The sequence below is a fragment of the Anarhichas minor genome, unplaced genomic scaffold, assembly GCF_050575085.1.
Source record: "Anarhichas minor isolate MPS153535 unplaced genomic scaffold, ASM5057508v1 ptg000023l, whole genome shotgun sequence".
NCBI classification, from domain to species: domain Eukaryota; kingdom Metazoa; phylum Chordata; class Actinopteri; order Perciformes; family Anarhichadidae; genus Anarhichas; species Anarhichas minor.
In genome coordinates, this window is record NW_027466469.1 from 606445 (window position 1) to 622576 (window position 16132).

Genomic DNA, 16132 nt, shown 5'->3' on the forward strand with positions numbered 1-16132 from the left:
TGTTACAACTCCTTCATAGTGTCATATTGCTTTTCGGAGAATTGTGATGATAAGTTCATAGTAGCTGCAAAAGTATACTTATGTACAATATATTATGTTGAACATTGTTGCTCCTGGATGGATCACAGCCAACCCAATTATTGTCAACACAGCTCCTTGTTCATGGTTCCACAGCACTTAAAAGAATAAACTTCATAATTCTGACCCTTTGCTTTTTTATTAACAGCATTTACTTGTACTTTTACTTTCAATACTTAAGTACATTTAATATCAGAAAATTACTTTTGATACTTAAGTACAATAAATATCAGATACTTTAAGACTTTTACTCAAGTAGTATTCTAATAGGTGACTTTTACTTTTACTGGAGTAGTTTTCCAGTAAGGTATCTTTACTTTTACTCAAGTATGGCTTTTGGGTACTTTATACACCACTGATTGTGCTATTGCTTGAGTGAACGCAGAGCATAGACTGAAGTATAAATGTGTTCACCATTTCTACCAGTAGATGGCAGTATACGTGTATTTACACCAAAATATTTAGTTATATTTACCTGTGTCTTTGTTAATTATCAATGTTATTGATATAGATCTATTTATTGCAGGTTATTTAATTGGATATTTGATGTTTAGGGTTAATTTGCAACCTAGTTGTACACATTATGTATTTACTTGTTATTTTCATGTCATGGAAGAGTGAGCATGTGTAGTTCATGAAGCAATAAATAATGACAATTGAAAAATATAGAGACGTTTGGTTAATTTTTAATAAACACTAAGCATCATTTATCTTTCCTCCACTCTGGACGACACATTCAGGGAGTATGTATATAGTATATGACTTTCATATAATGTGTTACAGAATTCTTTATTAATAAAGTATTAAATATTATTCTGGTTGACTGACAGGCTTTTATTGATGGCTCATGCGAAATTGAAAAACTCAACGCCGTTTATTATTGACTACTAACATTTCTAACTTATGTCTGACTTATGTGAACTCTTGTGAACACAAACAACTGATCGGTCCGTGTACGTTTTGATAGTCTGAAAACACAGAAATGCCATGGGTTTTTCGTTTTAAGCCAAAAACGGAAAAACAGAAATGCACAGTCGTATTTCCGTCTGTGATCAGAAAAGGTCAGCCAGATATTGTACCTGTCTCCATCTCCTTCTAGTCCAGGTCCTCTTTCTTGAACGTTCCGGAAGGCATGACAGGGTTGGTTTTAAGTAGAAGCAAATTATTAGGTGTTAAAGGTTCCACATCATTCAAGTCATTTGTTATTGTTGTGATGGGTCTATCATTCATTATAGCTTCCACCTCACAAGGCCTCATCATCCAGAACTTGTTCTTTTACCACAGATCACAGAACTTTCTTTAGTGACTTAATTAGTCTCCCATATGCCTCCGTGGTGAGCACCTGCTGCCGGGTTGAATATCCACTCTATTCCTTCTTGGAGTAGATGTCTTTGGATTTTGTCATGATTTAGTTATTTTAATGAGCGTTCCAGCTCCTTTTGTGCACCAACAAAATGTGTACCGTGATCTGATCTGATGGTTTTTACGGTACCGGTGCGACATAGAAATCTGTGTATTGCATTGATGCAGGAGTTTCCAAACTAGCCACCTCAAGATGGATTGCACGGCTAGTAAGGAATGTAAAGATCACACGCCACCGTTTTACATTGGTCTGACCTCGCCTTATCTCAAAAGGTCCAAAATAGTCCATTCCAACTGAAGTGAAAGGTGGAAAATCTGGCATCACACAGTCCTGTGGAAGATCTGCCATTTTTTGCTCTCCTACTTCAGGCTGCATTCGTAAACTTTTTGGGTAAGTTTATGGGATTCTTAGCGTTTACTGGCATCTGTTAATCCTTCCCGCGACTTTCAGGACACCTTGATCTAGGCTGGGATCCATTTGGGGTTAATACCAGTCCATTGTCTCATTTTCCTTTATTTCAGCAGGTAGAAGCCTTTGGACAGCAACATGAGCATCTTTGAATTCATTGAGTGTCATCTTAAATTGTGTAAAGGTTAGTATAGTCCATGTGGTGGCCTGTTCTTTGTTCTTCTGACATACTGGGCCACGTTACGGGGCTCCGTTTCTCGACTCACACCTTAAACAGTCCAAATGATAACTCTGCAGACGTTGATTCCATTGCCGTCATTTGATCAGTTTCTTTTCACTTTCAACAAACTTAACAAACACATAATAAGTCTAACGTGAGGTCAAAGACTGTGCAGATGCCCCGTTCTACAAGTAGGAAAAGAACAGAGACTCAGTCCCACCCCTTCCTCTTATCACAGCTGATCCTCATCAGATTAATAACAATAGTTCCCAAAGAAAACACAATTATTACATTTTACATTTTATTTTATGTTGCCTTGGCCATATAGAGAATAAAAAATGGATTTCATACATTTCCAGGCAGGTGTGTTTTAAAATGTGGTGGAAGAACTGGAAGCCTGGTGCAGGCAAACATTCAATATGCTGTTAAATAGTTATATAACGTCCATGAAGCAACCTGTTGAATACAAGTTGATGAAAATGCTCCATTAATTCAAAGGCTTACATACTGTTATTTATATATAAAAAAATGTAATTGTATTTGATCATATTAGTTGTATCATGGATGGATTATGACACAAAGGGCCCCTGGACACAGACAAGCCCCCCCCCCCCCCCCCCCCCCGCTACAAACAAAAGGTCAAAACACCAAGACTAAAAGAGACACAAATCAACTGTGAACGATGCAGACGTATCTTTGTATTTTCTATTGTCTATTTGCGTCTCCTTGTTGTTTCTTTGAAGTCATTTTACATCTCTTTGAAACTATTTTGCATCTCTTTTCTCTGTCCTTCGGTCCCCAGGCCTGTGACCGATAGGCCCATTCAGTAAATCATTAATAAGTTTTCACAAAGTAGTATCTCAATTGCACACATCATTTAAAATGTGGCTACAAGTCTGTGTTATTAAACAGAAGTGAATCCTGCCTCAGAGGCCTGGAAAGAAGTAGAAGCGCTTTGTCAGAGTGCATCTGTCTTTGGTCGGCATCTGTCTTATGTTTTGATGGGGAAATTCTTCAAAGCGTAGCATGACCTGTGTGGTTGAAAGAAACATTGTATGAAATTAAGCATGAGACGAATGAAACAAGAGCATCATCATTGCTGCTCTCTATGTGGTGTTGTTGCCTCACCAACTGATATTACTTTCCACTTACTTTTCTGAAAAGTTCCTCAATGTCGTACTTATGTGCGAGGGTGTTAAACACCTCAGCAATATACTGGATGAAAAGAGACCCATGAACCGGATGTCTATATGAGACAGTATCTGGAGGAAAAGCATACAGAAACAGGTCATATGTTTTGTTTTTATTACATAAAGTAACTATTCTTAGCTGATTTCAATGCAGATTAGATTATTCTACACCTCATAACACATTGAAGATTGATATTCATCTTCAATGTGTTATGAGGTGTAGAATAATCTAATAATATTTAAATGAACTGACCTGGGGTGCAGGAAAGAAAAGAAATTAAGTCTTTTTCTTTGTGTACAGATCGCAAACCATCATCCTCCATGTTTTCTTCATCAGCATTATCAGAGACGAAAGCTGCGTTTGCACCGTCTCTAACAAGCACTGATCCTTCTTCCTCTGAAACACATGTGGCATATTTTGAATACAGTGCACTTAGACAACAAAGGAGACATAAGCAGACTCCTACATTAATGTATATTAATGTTTGTTCTCTCTGTGAGAATAGAGTCACCTCCTCTGCAGGCCTGGATCATGATGATCTTGGGTTTGTTCAGCAGCGCTGGACATTTCTGTGGGCCCAAGTGATTGTAAATGTTGTTGATGGGGAACTCATCTCTTTCATTATCAGATATCTCCTTTTTCCAGTCGACACCGAGGACAGCTTCTGGTTTCCCGTGTGACATGATAACCACCAACACACTGTCTGTCTCTTTGAGTTTGGGATGTTTAGAGAACTCATTTAGAGCATCATCTATTGCCTGTGACAACACAAAAAGACAAACATCAGTATCACTAAATCAACCAGACACAAAAAAATATATTTTATTTCCCTTTTTATAACAGTACCTTTCCTGTGAGGTTTGTGTGTTTCACCACCTCGTATCCCAGAGCTGTGAGCAGTTTCTCCATGTTCGCCTCATCCTTCTCAGCTCCATTTCTGTTTAATGTCTCATCAGTAAACTTTATATTCGTGATGAGCAGGGCCACACGATTGCTCATGGAAGGTTTGGCCGCTGGGTAAATCTGAAAAACAGAAGTATAACAAATGTATGTATCATTTCAAATTTGTCTGTAAATATTGTAGACTTTCTTAAGAGAACTATTTTTCCCACTTGTGAAACAACACCTTTCTAACAAGGTCAAGTACACTAAGATGTACAGGAACCTATTTAATGATATGGCTTTTATGAAGGACTCACATCTCTATCATTCAGTTTCTCCCTCCAGAAAGCCTCGCTGGTACGGATGACTGTGGTTGACCATTGCTGCTCCGTCTCTGGCTCTGCAGCTGTGAACAGCAAAACATTTAAAACGGTGTTCTTCTTTCTCTGTAATACACCTCTATTCATGACAGGGTCAAAGAATGATATTAGTTTGAATGAAAATAGGGTGACGGTCTCACTATAGCTAAAATATGTCAGCTTACCCGGCTGAGCAGGTTGATCAGAGGACAGACCCAGTTCATAGTAAAGGAAAATATTTCTGCTATGAAGGTGAGTGATCATCCTCCTGCTGGCATCGTCTCCTTTCTTCCTCACCATGTCAATGAGACTGCGTGCTTTGTTTGCTGTGGTACGGTTCTCCTCAAGTACGGATTCTCTCTCGCCCTCATTCAAGACACCATCTTGTAAAAGGTTGTCCAGGAGCTGGTTAATCAGTACTTTGTTGGCCTTTTCCACAAACTTAATCCTCACATTGGCAAGCTCCTGACCTAGAAGAGGTGATAGGAAGCAAAAGAAAACACACAGCTCAAAAGTTTTGATTTAAACAGAGGTATACTAACATGAATAAGACATAAGGGATATATGTTATTTAGTGTATCCTCGTTGATATAAATGGGGTGAACACAACAGAGACACCTGTGATTATAAGGTAGCCTAATACAATTCACCACCACCACAAAATACATCATCTCAAAATTATACAAAAACTAAACATTATAACATTGATGAAGTTTAATTTATTGCGTGACTGTTCGTTTTATACTGGCATCTGAGTGTATAATATTGTTTTAAAAAACTAAGTACAAATTATGTGAATTAAGTTAGTGTGAGTTAGGAATCATTGATGATCCAATAAGTGTTAACTAATCATATAAACTCACAGTAACCTGGTCCTTTATTAATAGTGAGTTAGAGGAATTCATGATACATCCTGCATGAGATTATCACGGTGCATAACTGCAGCGTGTGTTTATAACCTTGTTGTACAGTGTAACCATACATCTATACGTTTTTAATATTTACATTTGTGTTCAAATAGTTATGCAACACTTCGCGATAGTATACTGTGAGTAATTGCGGAAGATTGACTGTGGTTTGTGCCCTTCCTCCCCACGGTGTGGAGAAGAAGAAGGCTTTCTTACTTCACTTGAGGTGCTGAAGACTGAAATATACTTTGGAAAAAATTTTCATCATATATTAATTATTAGACCGTCAGTGATCGGAATGTGAACCGAAGTCTATTTAACTTTTCGTCTGACCCTTTTATTGGCTGACCTGTGTAGGCTACTTTGGACATTTCAGCTCCATAAACTCGCGTTTACAGTTTGCCAGAACACACTCTTGAAACGACATTGAGCGGGCTATGAATGCATGTAAAACATGCCACAGTTGTATATGGACTTATCAACATAATCGGGCGGGCATGAGCGCCAGCAAAGTGAAACTAATACGTGGCACACACAAAAACCTGCAGAATGATCCAGATTTTCCTTTAACAGACATTGTTAATCAAAGGAATTGTAAAATATCTTATTTCTAACCCCTCATTGCGCAGACCACTTACAGTAAATAGGGCTCGAATAGATTTGAGTCGACTGACTGATCGCCCTCATATCGACGCCAACATACAGCAAAGTTATGGTCACTTGTAAAGTGCATTTAGAGCGTGATCTCTTACCTGCCATCTCTCAAATCTCGTGTCACAGGATGTTTTAACTGCAGTCTGCGAGTCACACAGCCTTTATGCAGAAACGGACGCTGAAAAAAAACCGCGGGCATCGCCCACTAGTTGAGATAGCATGATGTTTCCTGTTCTACGAGAAACCGACTTTATATTATCAGTACTACTACGTACACTTACAGTCTGTATTACTGCTGCAGACTCAGTGTGGTTTTTTATAAAGAGAGCCATTGCTCCAAATGGTGTAACCAGCTCTTTGTGGTATTAAACCACATTTCAAATAGTTGACACTCTAATGAACCGTAAACAATAAAACAGGATTCTGTGGCATCTTCCAGCAGCTTGCAGCTAAACTCTGCTCATAAACTTCCAAAACAGACAGACTAACAAAAAGGCAAACACACATAGTAACCTATATAATCAACATGGAATACAATTATCATTTAATAATTAGTTCAACAACCGGGACAATTGCTGTTTTGTGTTCTGATATGGGAATCTTTAAAAGGTATTTTAGTTTTTCAAACAAACATTTCAGCATGTAGACAACATGTGCTGCTGCAGTTTATGAAGGATTTTATGGTGTATTGTTTTTTTACCCGTACATTAAAAAAATGTTTTAATTTAAAACCTGTTAAATGGTTTCCCCGTTAGTATTCCCCCGTTCTACACGAAGGAAGAAACCTTCCTCTTATCACAGCTGATCCTCATCAGATTAATAACAATAGTTCCCAAAAAAAAAATTATTATTCAGAACACGAATTCAACATCATTCATAAGTCAAAGGAATGTATTTAGATCACACTAATCTATTTATTTTAGATTTGTAATCAAAACAAAAAATATGTCTCTCACATTCCAGCCCCTAATCGCTTTGAATAAAGCAATTAATAAATATAGCCAATATTCAAACACAAATAGCTCCATATTCCTTCTCTTTTACATTGTCATCAGAGTCCATATATAAAGTTATTTAAGTTCATATAACTTTTTCCAAACTGTCCAGCACTAGCTACTGTAGAAGAAAAGTTTCTTTCAGGTCCAATTCTGTGGCTGGTTCAGATGAGTTTTATTCACTGCGCAGTGGAGACAGAAGTTCACAACAAAGCTGTATAACTCTTCTGGTCATGATTATATACAAATAACAGTTAAACAAAAGGTGTGGGTTGGGCCCTGATCTGATGACTGCAGAGAATGATGGGCATTTATTGAGCAACAGTGAAAAGGTTTACACGTACACAGTAACAGAGCGAGCTAACTGGCCATATTTTTTTAGCCAGCACGGCTGGAAACGTGAGGCAAAGTCTCAGGTGGAGCATGTCTGCATCCTCCAGACTTCCACTAATCTGGCAGTGGTGGAACTGAGACAGGGAGGGCCGCTCTCAGTTTGGGAGAGGAGCAGCAGGAGTCGGTGGCGAATGTGCATGATGTGGAGGAGAAAGGAGCATCACTGGTAGAAGGGATCGTCCTCATCGGCTCTCGATCAGCTCCTGGTAGATCTGGATGTCTGTGAAGTCCAACAGGGTCTGGAGGAAACCACAAAGAACACGTGTTGTATTGAAGTAACACGCATCACCAAGAAACCAGATGAATTGATGAAGCACGGCTACACACTGAGACACTATACCAAATATCTCACACTGCTGAACATATGGCTGATCAACTCTACCTTGAGTTGAGTGGGAGAAAGAAGATCTCTCTCTGGTCCATGAAGTTCAGCATCACAGTCAGTCAACGTGTGGAAATAGCTGTGAGGAGAAAGAGATGGTGTAAACAGAATGTAAACACAAAGGCAGCTTTACTTCATCAGCCCAGACATGTTATTATGACACAGCTGTTTCTGATTCTTATCTGAGAGGTAATATTTACGAGTGTGTCTCTGGTCCCTGCTGTTCCTCTATGGTCTTCACATGGCAATAGGAGAGGAGGCAGTGGTGCAGGCTGATGGAGGAGGCTTCAGGTGGAGAGTCATTTGGCAGCGTCTTCAGGTGGAGGCCGAGGTTGATGGCTACAGGTGAAGGTTCAGGCGGCAGGTGTCTGCGAGGATCTGCAGGTGGAGGCAGCGGTGATTGTTGTTGGGAGAGACTGTAGGTGGAGATTAAGATGACAGAGGTGGAGGCTTGACCTAAACTGTTGGACAGAATCTGCAGGTGGAGGCGACACCTGCAGGTTGCTGACAGAGACTGAAGGTGGAGGTGGGTTAGTCATTTCGGAGGCAGCAGGTTAAGATGGATGGTTTGTTTGTAGGCTGGTGGTGGAGGTGTAAGTGGAGGGTGGAGGAAGGTGCTTTAACTGGTTTTCAGACGCTGTTTGTGTTCTGGAAGATGATTTCAGGAACTGTTGAGGCTGAAGCTGAATAAAAAGATTGTTGACAAATGCAGCATTCACTAACTCAAACAAATAGAGGATTCTTCAGCTGTGAAGAAGATTACTTACTTAAACTTAACTTAACTTAATTTAACATAACATAACTTAACTTAACTTAACTTAAACTTCACAAACTGAAGGTACACAAGCCGACTATATTTCTGTGTTTGCATCATGAGCAAGCAGAATATATACATTATGTTTCTGAAATAAATATAATTAATACATATTATATGAATTATTATGAATAAATTAATTAATTCTGAGTAATTTTGAGCTTCGTAAGAGATGTTTGTGATGTGTTTTCTGTACTTCTGTTAACTTGTTTACATTTATACTTATTTTACATCCTTATTTTCAGCCCAATGGTGACGTTTTTCCGGACCATAAGTGTTTTTTTTGCCTAAACCTAACAGGTTTACTCTAACAACTTGGCGTAAAATGACATGCGGAAAACAACGAATGACTGAATACATTTTCTCAACGCAACAAGACATATACACTTTTATTTTCATTTTTTAAAACTTTTTAAGGAAATCATGAATTTACCTGTCAAAAACTGATGTCATTCCTCAAAGTTTGGCAATTGTTTTATCACAATAATAACACACTGACACAAACGTTTCCTCTGGCTACAAGTGAATAGCCAGCCAGTGTCTTAATAGAAGAGACTTTAGATTTTGGCAGAGCAACAGTTGCCTTTACCTTTATCTGGTATCCTTTTCACAGAATATGGTACCAATCAAAATCCAGCCTACAAATAAGATTAAATGATTATATATTTAATTAAAAGGAGACCTCTGCTCTGTGCACTCTCCCCAGGATTCTTTTGACGCAGTGGGCTACTTCCATTTGGCTCTGGCAGCGGCCCTGGATGACCAAGCTAACCCCGAGGCTCTGTATGTGGTGTACATGAAGCTGGCCGAGATCCACGGCAACCACAGCTGCACAGCTAAGCTGTGCCTAGAAAACAGAGACAGAGCCCAGAGTCTGAAAAGAGTTCTGGGTGGAGAGGAAGGCGCTGCTGTTGGAGAGGAGTGAAGGATGCAGTCACGGAGCCGGGCCAAAAGAAGGACGAGGACTCTGGTGATATGGAGCGTACGGAAAGTTTGCTGAAGACAAACTGCATTTTCATTTCACCTGAAAATGGAAAACGTGAAGATAAGTTTGCTTCCAAGAACTGGTATAATTCACAGAGACACAGAGGATGGATGTACAGACACTAATATTGGAGATAATCACAATAATCTTGATGCAGGTGGCCCTCTTGTGGACGCCTTTGGGTCTGAGACAGAAACCATCGACAGTCAGTCTTACAGTCACAGTATTTTCACCAAGTCCTTACAGCCAAGGAGCAGATTAAAAAAGATGTCAGTCTTGTGGACAATCGGTCTGATACTGACCGAACAGAGACTGTTGGCATAGACACTGATGAAGCTGTAAGTGTGGACGACTACACAGAGAAATTAGATAAATGTGAACATAGTCTCTGAGTGGCACATTACATTCTTCACTGACATATCCTGTGTCTGGTCACATGTTTCTTGACCAGCACATTGACTCCAACGTCCCAGCCACATGGCACTTATTGTAGGAAAGATGACGTCAATAAATTAAGTTTTCAGAGGATTAATGACTCTAAAGCATGGGCCTTTACATTCTGTTGTTATTGCAGTTCAATGTGCCTGTTGTATATGTTTTCTAAATGTACGTTTTTGTATCTCTTTATCAAATCAATAAATCCGACAACGTTTATTGAGGTAAATTATATATTTGTCCGTGTAGAAAGGAGTTGCTGTTGTCGTCAGATGATGTATAACATTACGGAGTGAGTGACCTGATGTAAAGATGACTAGACTACTTTTGGCAAGATTACCTGTAATACATGATTGTATCGAGTCAATAGATTTGTTATCAAATACAAAAGGAAAAGGGCGAACATTTGCGTCAGCAAATTTATTTATACTGTGTATAAGAAGATACTATCGAAACCATCCTAACACATCAGCAGACTGTCTCAGATTGAACTAAATCACGTGACGTATAACTTCTCCATGGGCTGGGCTAATGCCGCTTTCATGTCATATTGGAATTATCGTAATTCGGAGGCCTATCGTGTAAATAGCTTGTTTCGCAACATCCAAGACGCAATAACAACTACGTAAATAGCATATTTCTAAAAGTTCCCAAATAAGCTATTTATATCAAAACAGTGTGTGTCGTAAAACCAAACAAACATCGATACCAGTCGTCTGTCCCATCCATCCCACATGTCGTGAACGCGTCGTAGTTGCCAGGTTGGGATTTTATCAGCTTCAGTTTGTATGTGCAAGTAATATTTGGTATCTTAACCCAATATACATTTATTTATATAGATAATATAAATACACATTCATTGTGAGCTTCACTTAAAAAATAATGTATTACATAATTATGTAACACATTGATTTAGTTGACAATTCAGTCATTTAAAAACATATCGGAGATTTTTTTTTTGCTGTCGTTCACTCGAACATGTATTGATCTAAGTTGTTTCTATTTCAGTAAACGTATGTATTGAACATTGAACACTCAGCATGGACAGTGAGCTCCGCCACCACAGCCAGGCTTCCGGGTTGGGTCGTGTTCGTGCGGGGAGGAGTCACGCATACCTGGCAACATCGACAGTCGCTTTGTCAACGCTTCATTGAGCCAAGATGGCAGATTTCGAAGAGCTCAGCGATGAAGAGAAGGTATTGCTTTATAAATTCATACTGTGATTATTATATTACCCTCAACATGTGCCGTGAACAATAACAGTGCTTTATGAAACACTTACCATGTCGCATGGATTGCCAAACGGACCGTATAAGGTGTCTGTTGGTGGAGCTAGCGAGGCTAAAACTAAGGCAGTGTATCTGACAGTTATTGTAACTGTTACTTGCATGGTGTTCCTGTGCACAAACACATAATATAAGTTAGCTAATGTATGTGAGTCCGCCCCTTTGTTGATTAAACATGACATATGTGCGCGGCTGAGCTTGATGTCTGATTTAACGTGTTTGGAATAGTTGGAAATGAAGAGCTAACGTTGATGCTAAATGGAAGGAAGTAGATGTACTTCCTGCATCTACAGTGAGGATAATGGCAGTGCCTCGGCACTGTAACACCACCCACACCCAGTTTACTACAGCTCAATGTAGCTGCTTATACTCGTCTGTATCACATCCGAAGTTGAAGTTAGTCGCTCATGTTACACGAGTGTGCAGGTATTTAGTGTTTCGCTTGTATGCCTGCAACATTTTGACTCAGACTCATCTTAACGCAGTGTTGTTGGGGCTTGGTGTTGCTCCCCCTGCCTCATGCTGCGACATGTTGTAAAGTAATGCTTTACATTCCTAAAGCTGATGGTGTGACAGGAGCTTACACCGTCAAGCATTACTGCAATGCACCTTTAAAACATATGTAAACAAGTCAGTGTAATGAAAGGATTGAAATGCCTCTATTTCACCCTTTTATTAGCTATTTGCCTCTGCTAGTATCTCTATCAGACATGAGCTCACATCGTTGAGCTGCATGGCGGAGAGTCTGAGCCCCGGAGGGATTCCTGGGCTCTGAATGGAGGAACTTTTTCTGGAGCATGGTCACATTAGGCTACTCATTGTTGTGCCCTTTCAGCCGGACAGCCCATTGTAGGTCAATGCCAGCTGCAGCCTGGAGGCAAATACATGACACTGTCTGCTTGACAGACGGCATCACCGGCACGGCCTCACTGTAATGTGACATTAGGATGTCACAAATGAGTGAAGGAAAAAGCGAATGAAGGGTTACGACGACTTCTCTGTAACTAAACAGCCCTTACTGTGTAGTACCATTTAAGCGCACGAGTACCAATGTCTTCACCCTGCGGCTTTGACACCACATGCTTACACTTGCATTCTGGCTGCTAATAAAAGCCCTTGGACGACATACCCTGTTTGCCATCTAAGGAGTGGCCAAAATAGAGCTAACAACCCGGTGGCCAAGGAAGATAGCAGACTGCTCTCTGCTTCGCTCTAGTGGCTAATTGCAAGTTTTTCCCATTTCTCCTGTACATAAACCTACTATATCTCAAAGGAGAATAAATTAGCTGGATATTCCCAAAAAACATGCACCAGCTTTGGCAAGAGAGGAGACTGTTGATTGTCTGCTCTACCACAGTTTATTTAAGCAAGAGAGAGGAACTGAACCGATGAGTTACACACTGTATATCGTGATAATGTGTTTCCTCTTTTAAGTTTTATGACAAGATATTTTATTTACTTCTAGGTCCGTATTGCAGCTAATTTTGTGATGCACTCTCCCCCAGGGGAGTTCAATGAAGTCTTCAATGGTGAGCACTGTTTGTGAGTAACGTCTTTAGGACTACTTGCGTTTTAATGTGGATGGAAACAATTTGTTAATGCTCTTCTTCTCTTTTTCAGATGTGCGAATACTGCTCAACAATGATAACCTTCTCAGAGAGGGAGCGGCTCAGTAAGTTTCATAATTTTCTTTTTTTTTTATATGTAGTAAAAAAAAAAAATGATATTCTGGATGTACGTGCAAATTGTGGTTGTGTTATTCTTCTGATATAGCGCCTTCGCCCAGTACAACATGGATCAGTTCATTCTTGCAAAGATTGATGGATATGAAGATCAGGCAAGCTTTTTCTTTAAAAAAAAAATGAATTGCTTTATCTCATTGAACCCACTAAAATGTCAATATCATTATTCTACGTCATAAAGACGATTCCCGAGTAACAGGCAGGTTTGTCTGTCCCCTGAAGGTCCTGATAACGGAGCATGGAGACCTGGGGAACGGTCGCTTCTTTGACCCTCACAACAAGATCTCCTTCAAGTTTGACCACCTGAGAAAGGAAGCCAGCGACCCGCAGCCCCACGACGGCGGGTCAGCTCTCAAGTCTTGGAGAGACGCCTGCGATTCTGCCCTGAGGGCCTACGTCAAGGAGCACTACCCCAGTGGAGTTTGCACCGTAAGAAGGCTCTCCTAGTCTGCACGGCCATAGTCAGCAATACACGCAATGAATCACCCGCCCATCGTGTTTTTGATCTGCTTCAGGTTTATGGGAAAACAATTGATGGCCAGCAGACCATCATCGCTTGTATCCAGGGCCATCAATTCGAGCCTAAAAACTTCTGGTAATTTGATAGAGGACAATGATCTCATTTTAAACTCTTTAATCAAATTCACTAAGACAATTCTGTTGCTGCAGCATGGAGGCAGTGTGTTGTGGTGTTTCGGGATCGTTTTTTCAAGTGTACTCTTTTACTTTTTCTGTTTCCAGGAACGGTTGCTGCCGGTCTGAATGGAAGTTCAGTGTCTCGCAATCTACAGCACAAGTGGTCGGAGTCTTGAAAATACAGGTATGTTGAGTAATTAACACGGTAGTTTGAACTCCGCTGTAAAGTTCTCTTTGTTTCACTGTTGTTTGCATCTCCTCTTTCCTCATGTCCAGGTACATTATTACGAGGATGGAAATGTGCAACTGGTCAGCCATAAAGACGTACAGGAATCACTGACTGTGTCTGTAAGTATGTTAACATATTAATAGTTTTTCTATTTAAGAGCGATATAAGTAAGCTGAAGGTTCTTGTTTAACCATGGTCAGACAAAGGTAAGTATTGATTATCCAGAATCAAGTAGAAAATCATTGAATGGAATTATTTGAGTATTTTTACATTTGATTTATGTTGATGTGTGTTTGAGTTGTTTAATTAACCCACAAATGTATGTTCTGGCAGAATGAGAGCCAGACTGCAAAAGAGCTTGTGAAAATAATTGAGGATGCAGAGAATGAATACCAGGTATGTGGGAGTTAAGAAAAACAAGAGTTGCCCCCCCCCCCCCCCGTATGTCAATGAAACGTTTTTATTATTGTGCCATACATAGTATACAAGACACAACACATGCGTGTTAGCCAGATCCAGAATACTGCTCACATATTTACAAACACTGCCACAAAAGTCAATGTTACTCATGCCTGACGTGCTCGTCTTTGATTGTCCTTCAGGTGGCCATCAGTGAGAACTATCAGACCATGTCGGACACCACGTTCAAAGCCTTACGCAGACAGCTCCCAGTCACCCGCACCAAGATCGACTGGAACAAGATCCTCAGCTACAAGATTGGCAAAGAGATGCAGAATGCTTAGAGGACAAAGAGGCTGATTGGGTTACGACACGCAAATCGGGGAGAAGCCGATGCTCGCGCAGACATGTGTGACTCAACGTAACGTGCTGTATGTCCTGCTAAAACAGACATTTGTTCGAGGGGGTTTAACAGAGAATGACAGCTTCCGTTATGCACTACGAGGAGATGCCTTCATTTTACAAAGACGTTGAGTGATGTTACTCTCGCTCATTTGCAAACCTATAACTTTTTTTTAAAAACAAACAAATAATGCCTTTAGTAACACTGTGAAAGTTTGGTTGTTTACCTGCTATTCAAATTCTCAGTCACATGTTACACACACTCAGTTTCTGATCCCTCAGTGCTTCAAAATGGACACATTCTCCCAAAACCCCTTGAATTTCATGTAGCAACTAATTTACACTCTATATAACATAACTGATATTCTTCAAGAGCTTCCAATACCTCCTATAGTTTCTTATTAACAGAGGGCAAATGCTGTATGCAATTCGATATATTAACTGAGCGGCACTTTAAGGCACCAAATTATGCATCTGAAGATCTCATCTGTTTAGACGTATGTATCCCTCTGGATCCAGGGTTGTAGCCAAAGCTTAATTTTTTTCCCATTCACTGACCATATTTTGTCTTCCCTCCTTGAAGGTCTTTCACTTCTCCTTGTTGTTGAGAGACATTTTTGGTGATAATCCCTTTATACCGCCCTGAGCTGATACAGTATTGGTGTCCTCCTAAAAGCTGTTTGCCTTTAGCTTTTGCTATATTTTTTTATACAAACTGTAAGTACATTTATTATTCATGAAATAAAAATATGATCTTCAAGCAATGGTGATCGCTTGTGTTTTACATCATGTATGGAGTTTCTTTTAGAGAGCCTGGACACCAGATGTTTTCATCTGGGCTCTGCGAATTTGAGGCAGTTATTGACCTGAGGAGGACTTTACACTCTAACATGTTTTCATTATTTTTTAAGACTCAATTTGACTGCTTTTTAGGCAAAAGACGGTATTAATTGAAATAAAATTAGCTGTGTTTCAAATTTCATTGAGGTTTGCATTATAATGAAGAATATACAGTATTTATATTTCATGTTACATGTCAATAACTAAGAATGAAGAATATAATTCTAGTGGTTCTGTGTGTCAGCATTGAGCTAGGACATATTATAAACATCTATCCCTATATACAGCAACAATGTTGATCTTTTCTGATGATTATAGACCAAACGATTGATTGAAAATATTAGATGATAAAATAATTAAAGTAATTGTCAGTTGCAGCCCTAACTCTGATTAATCAAAAACCCCAGTGTTCTCTGGTCCCAAACTTCATTATGTGAAAATGTACTGCTTTTCACCGTTATAATGCAAATTAAAAATATTTGGGTTTTTGGACAAAAAACATTTACAAATAACTCACTTTTAAGTAATCCA

At 39.6% G+C, this 16132-nt stretch overlaps 2 protein-coding genes and 1 long non-coding RNA gene across 3 annotated transcripts; 1 reads left to right on the plus strand and 2 right to left on the minus strand.

Annotated features, from left to right (window-relative positions):
• Positions 1 to 2678: 2678 nt before the first annotated feature.
• LOC142955306 (caspase a-like) lies at positions 2679 to 6240 on the minus strand. Its single transcript, XM_076096780.1, has 8 exons — positions 6162 to 6240; positions 4687 to 4971; positions 4460 to 4548; positions 4107 to 4283; positions 3772 to 4018; positions 3513 to 3656; positions 3222 to 3331; positions 2679 to 3100 (listed from the first exon to the last, which is right to left on the minus strand). The coding sequence occupies exons 1-8, from the start codon at positions 6166 to 6168 to the stop codon at positions 2996 to 2998; spliced, it is 1164 nt and encodes a 387-aa protein (XP_075952895.1). The 5' UTR covers positions 6169 to 6240; the 3' UTR covers positions 2679 to 2995.
• A 407-nt stretch (positions 6241 to 6647) lies between these two features.
• LOC142955438 (uncharacterized) lies at positions 6648 to 8585 on the minus strand. Its single transcript, XR_012955856.1, has 3 exons — positions 8034 to 8585; positions 7834 to 7912; positions 6648 to 7690 (listed from the first exon to the last, which is right to left on the minus strand). It is a non-coding gene; the product is annotated as an uncharacterized LOC142955438 (long non-coding RNA).
• A 2581-nt stretch (positions 8586 to 11166) lies between these two features.
• Positions 11167 to 15521, plus strand: LOC142955421 (F-actin-capping protein subunit alpha-1-like). Its single transcript, XM_076096925.1, has 10 exons — positions 11167 to 11263; positions 12819 to 12882; positions 12974 to 13025; positions 13127 to 13190; positions 13318 to 13524; positions 13611 to 13690; positions 13837 to 13915; positions 14008 to 14079; positions 14294 to 14356; positions 14563 to 15521. Exons 1-10 carry the CDS (start codon positions 11228 to 11230, stop codon positions 14701 to 14703), a joined length of 858 nt encoding a protein of 285 aa, XP_075953040.1. The 5' UTR covers positions 11167 to 11227; the 3' UTR covers positions 14704 to 15521.
• Positions 15522 to 16132: the final 611 nt, after the last annotated feature.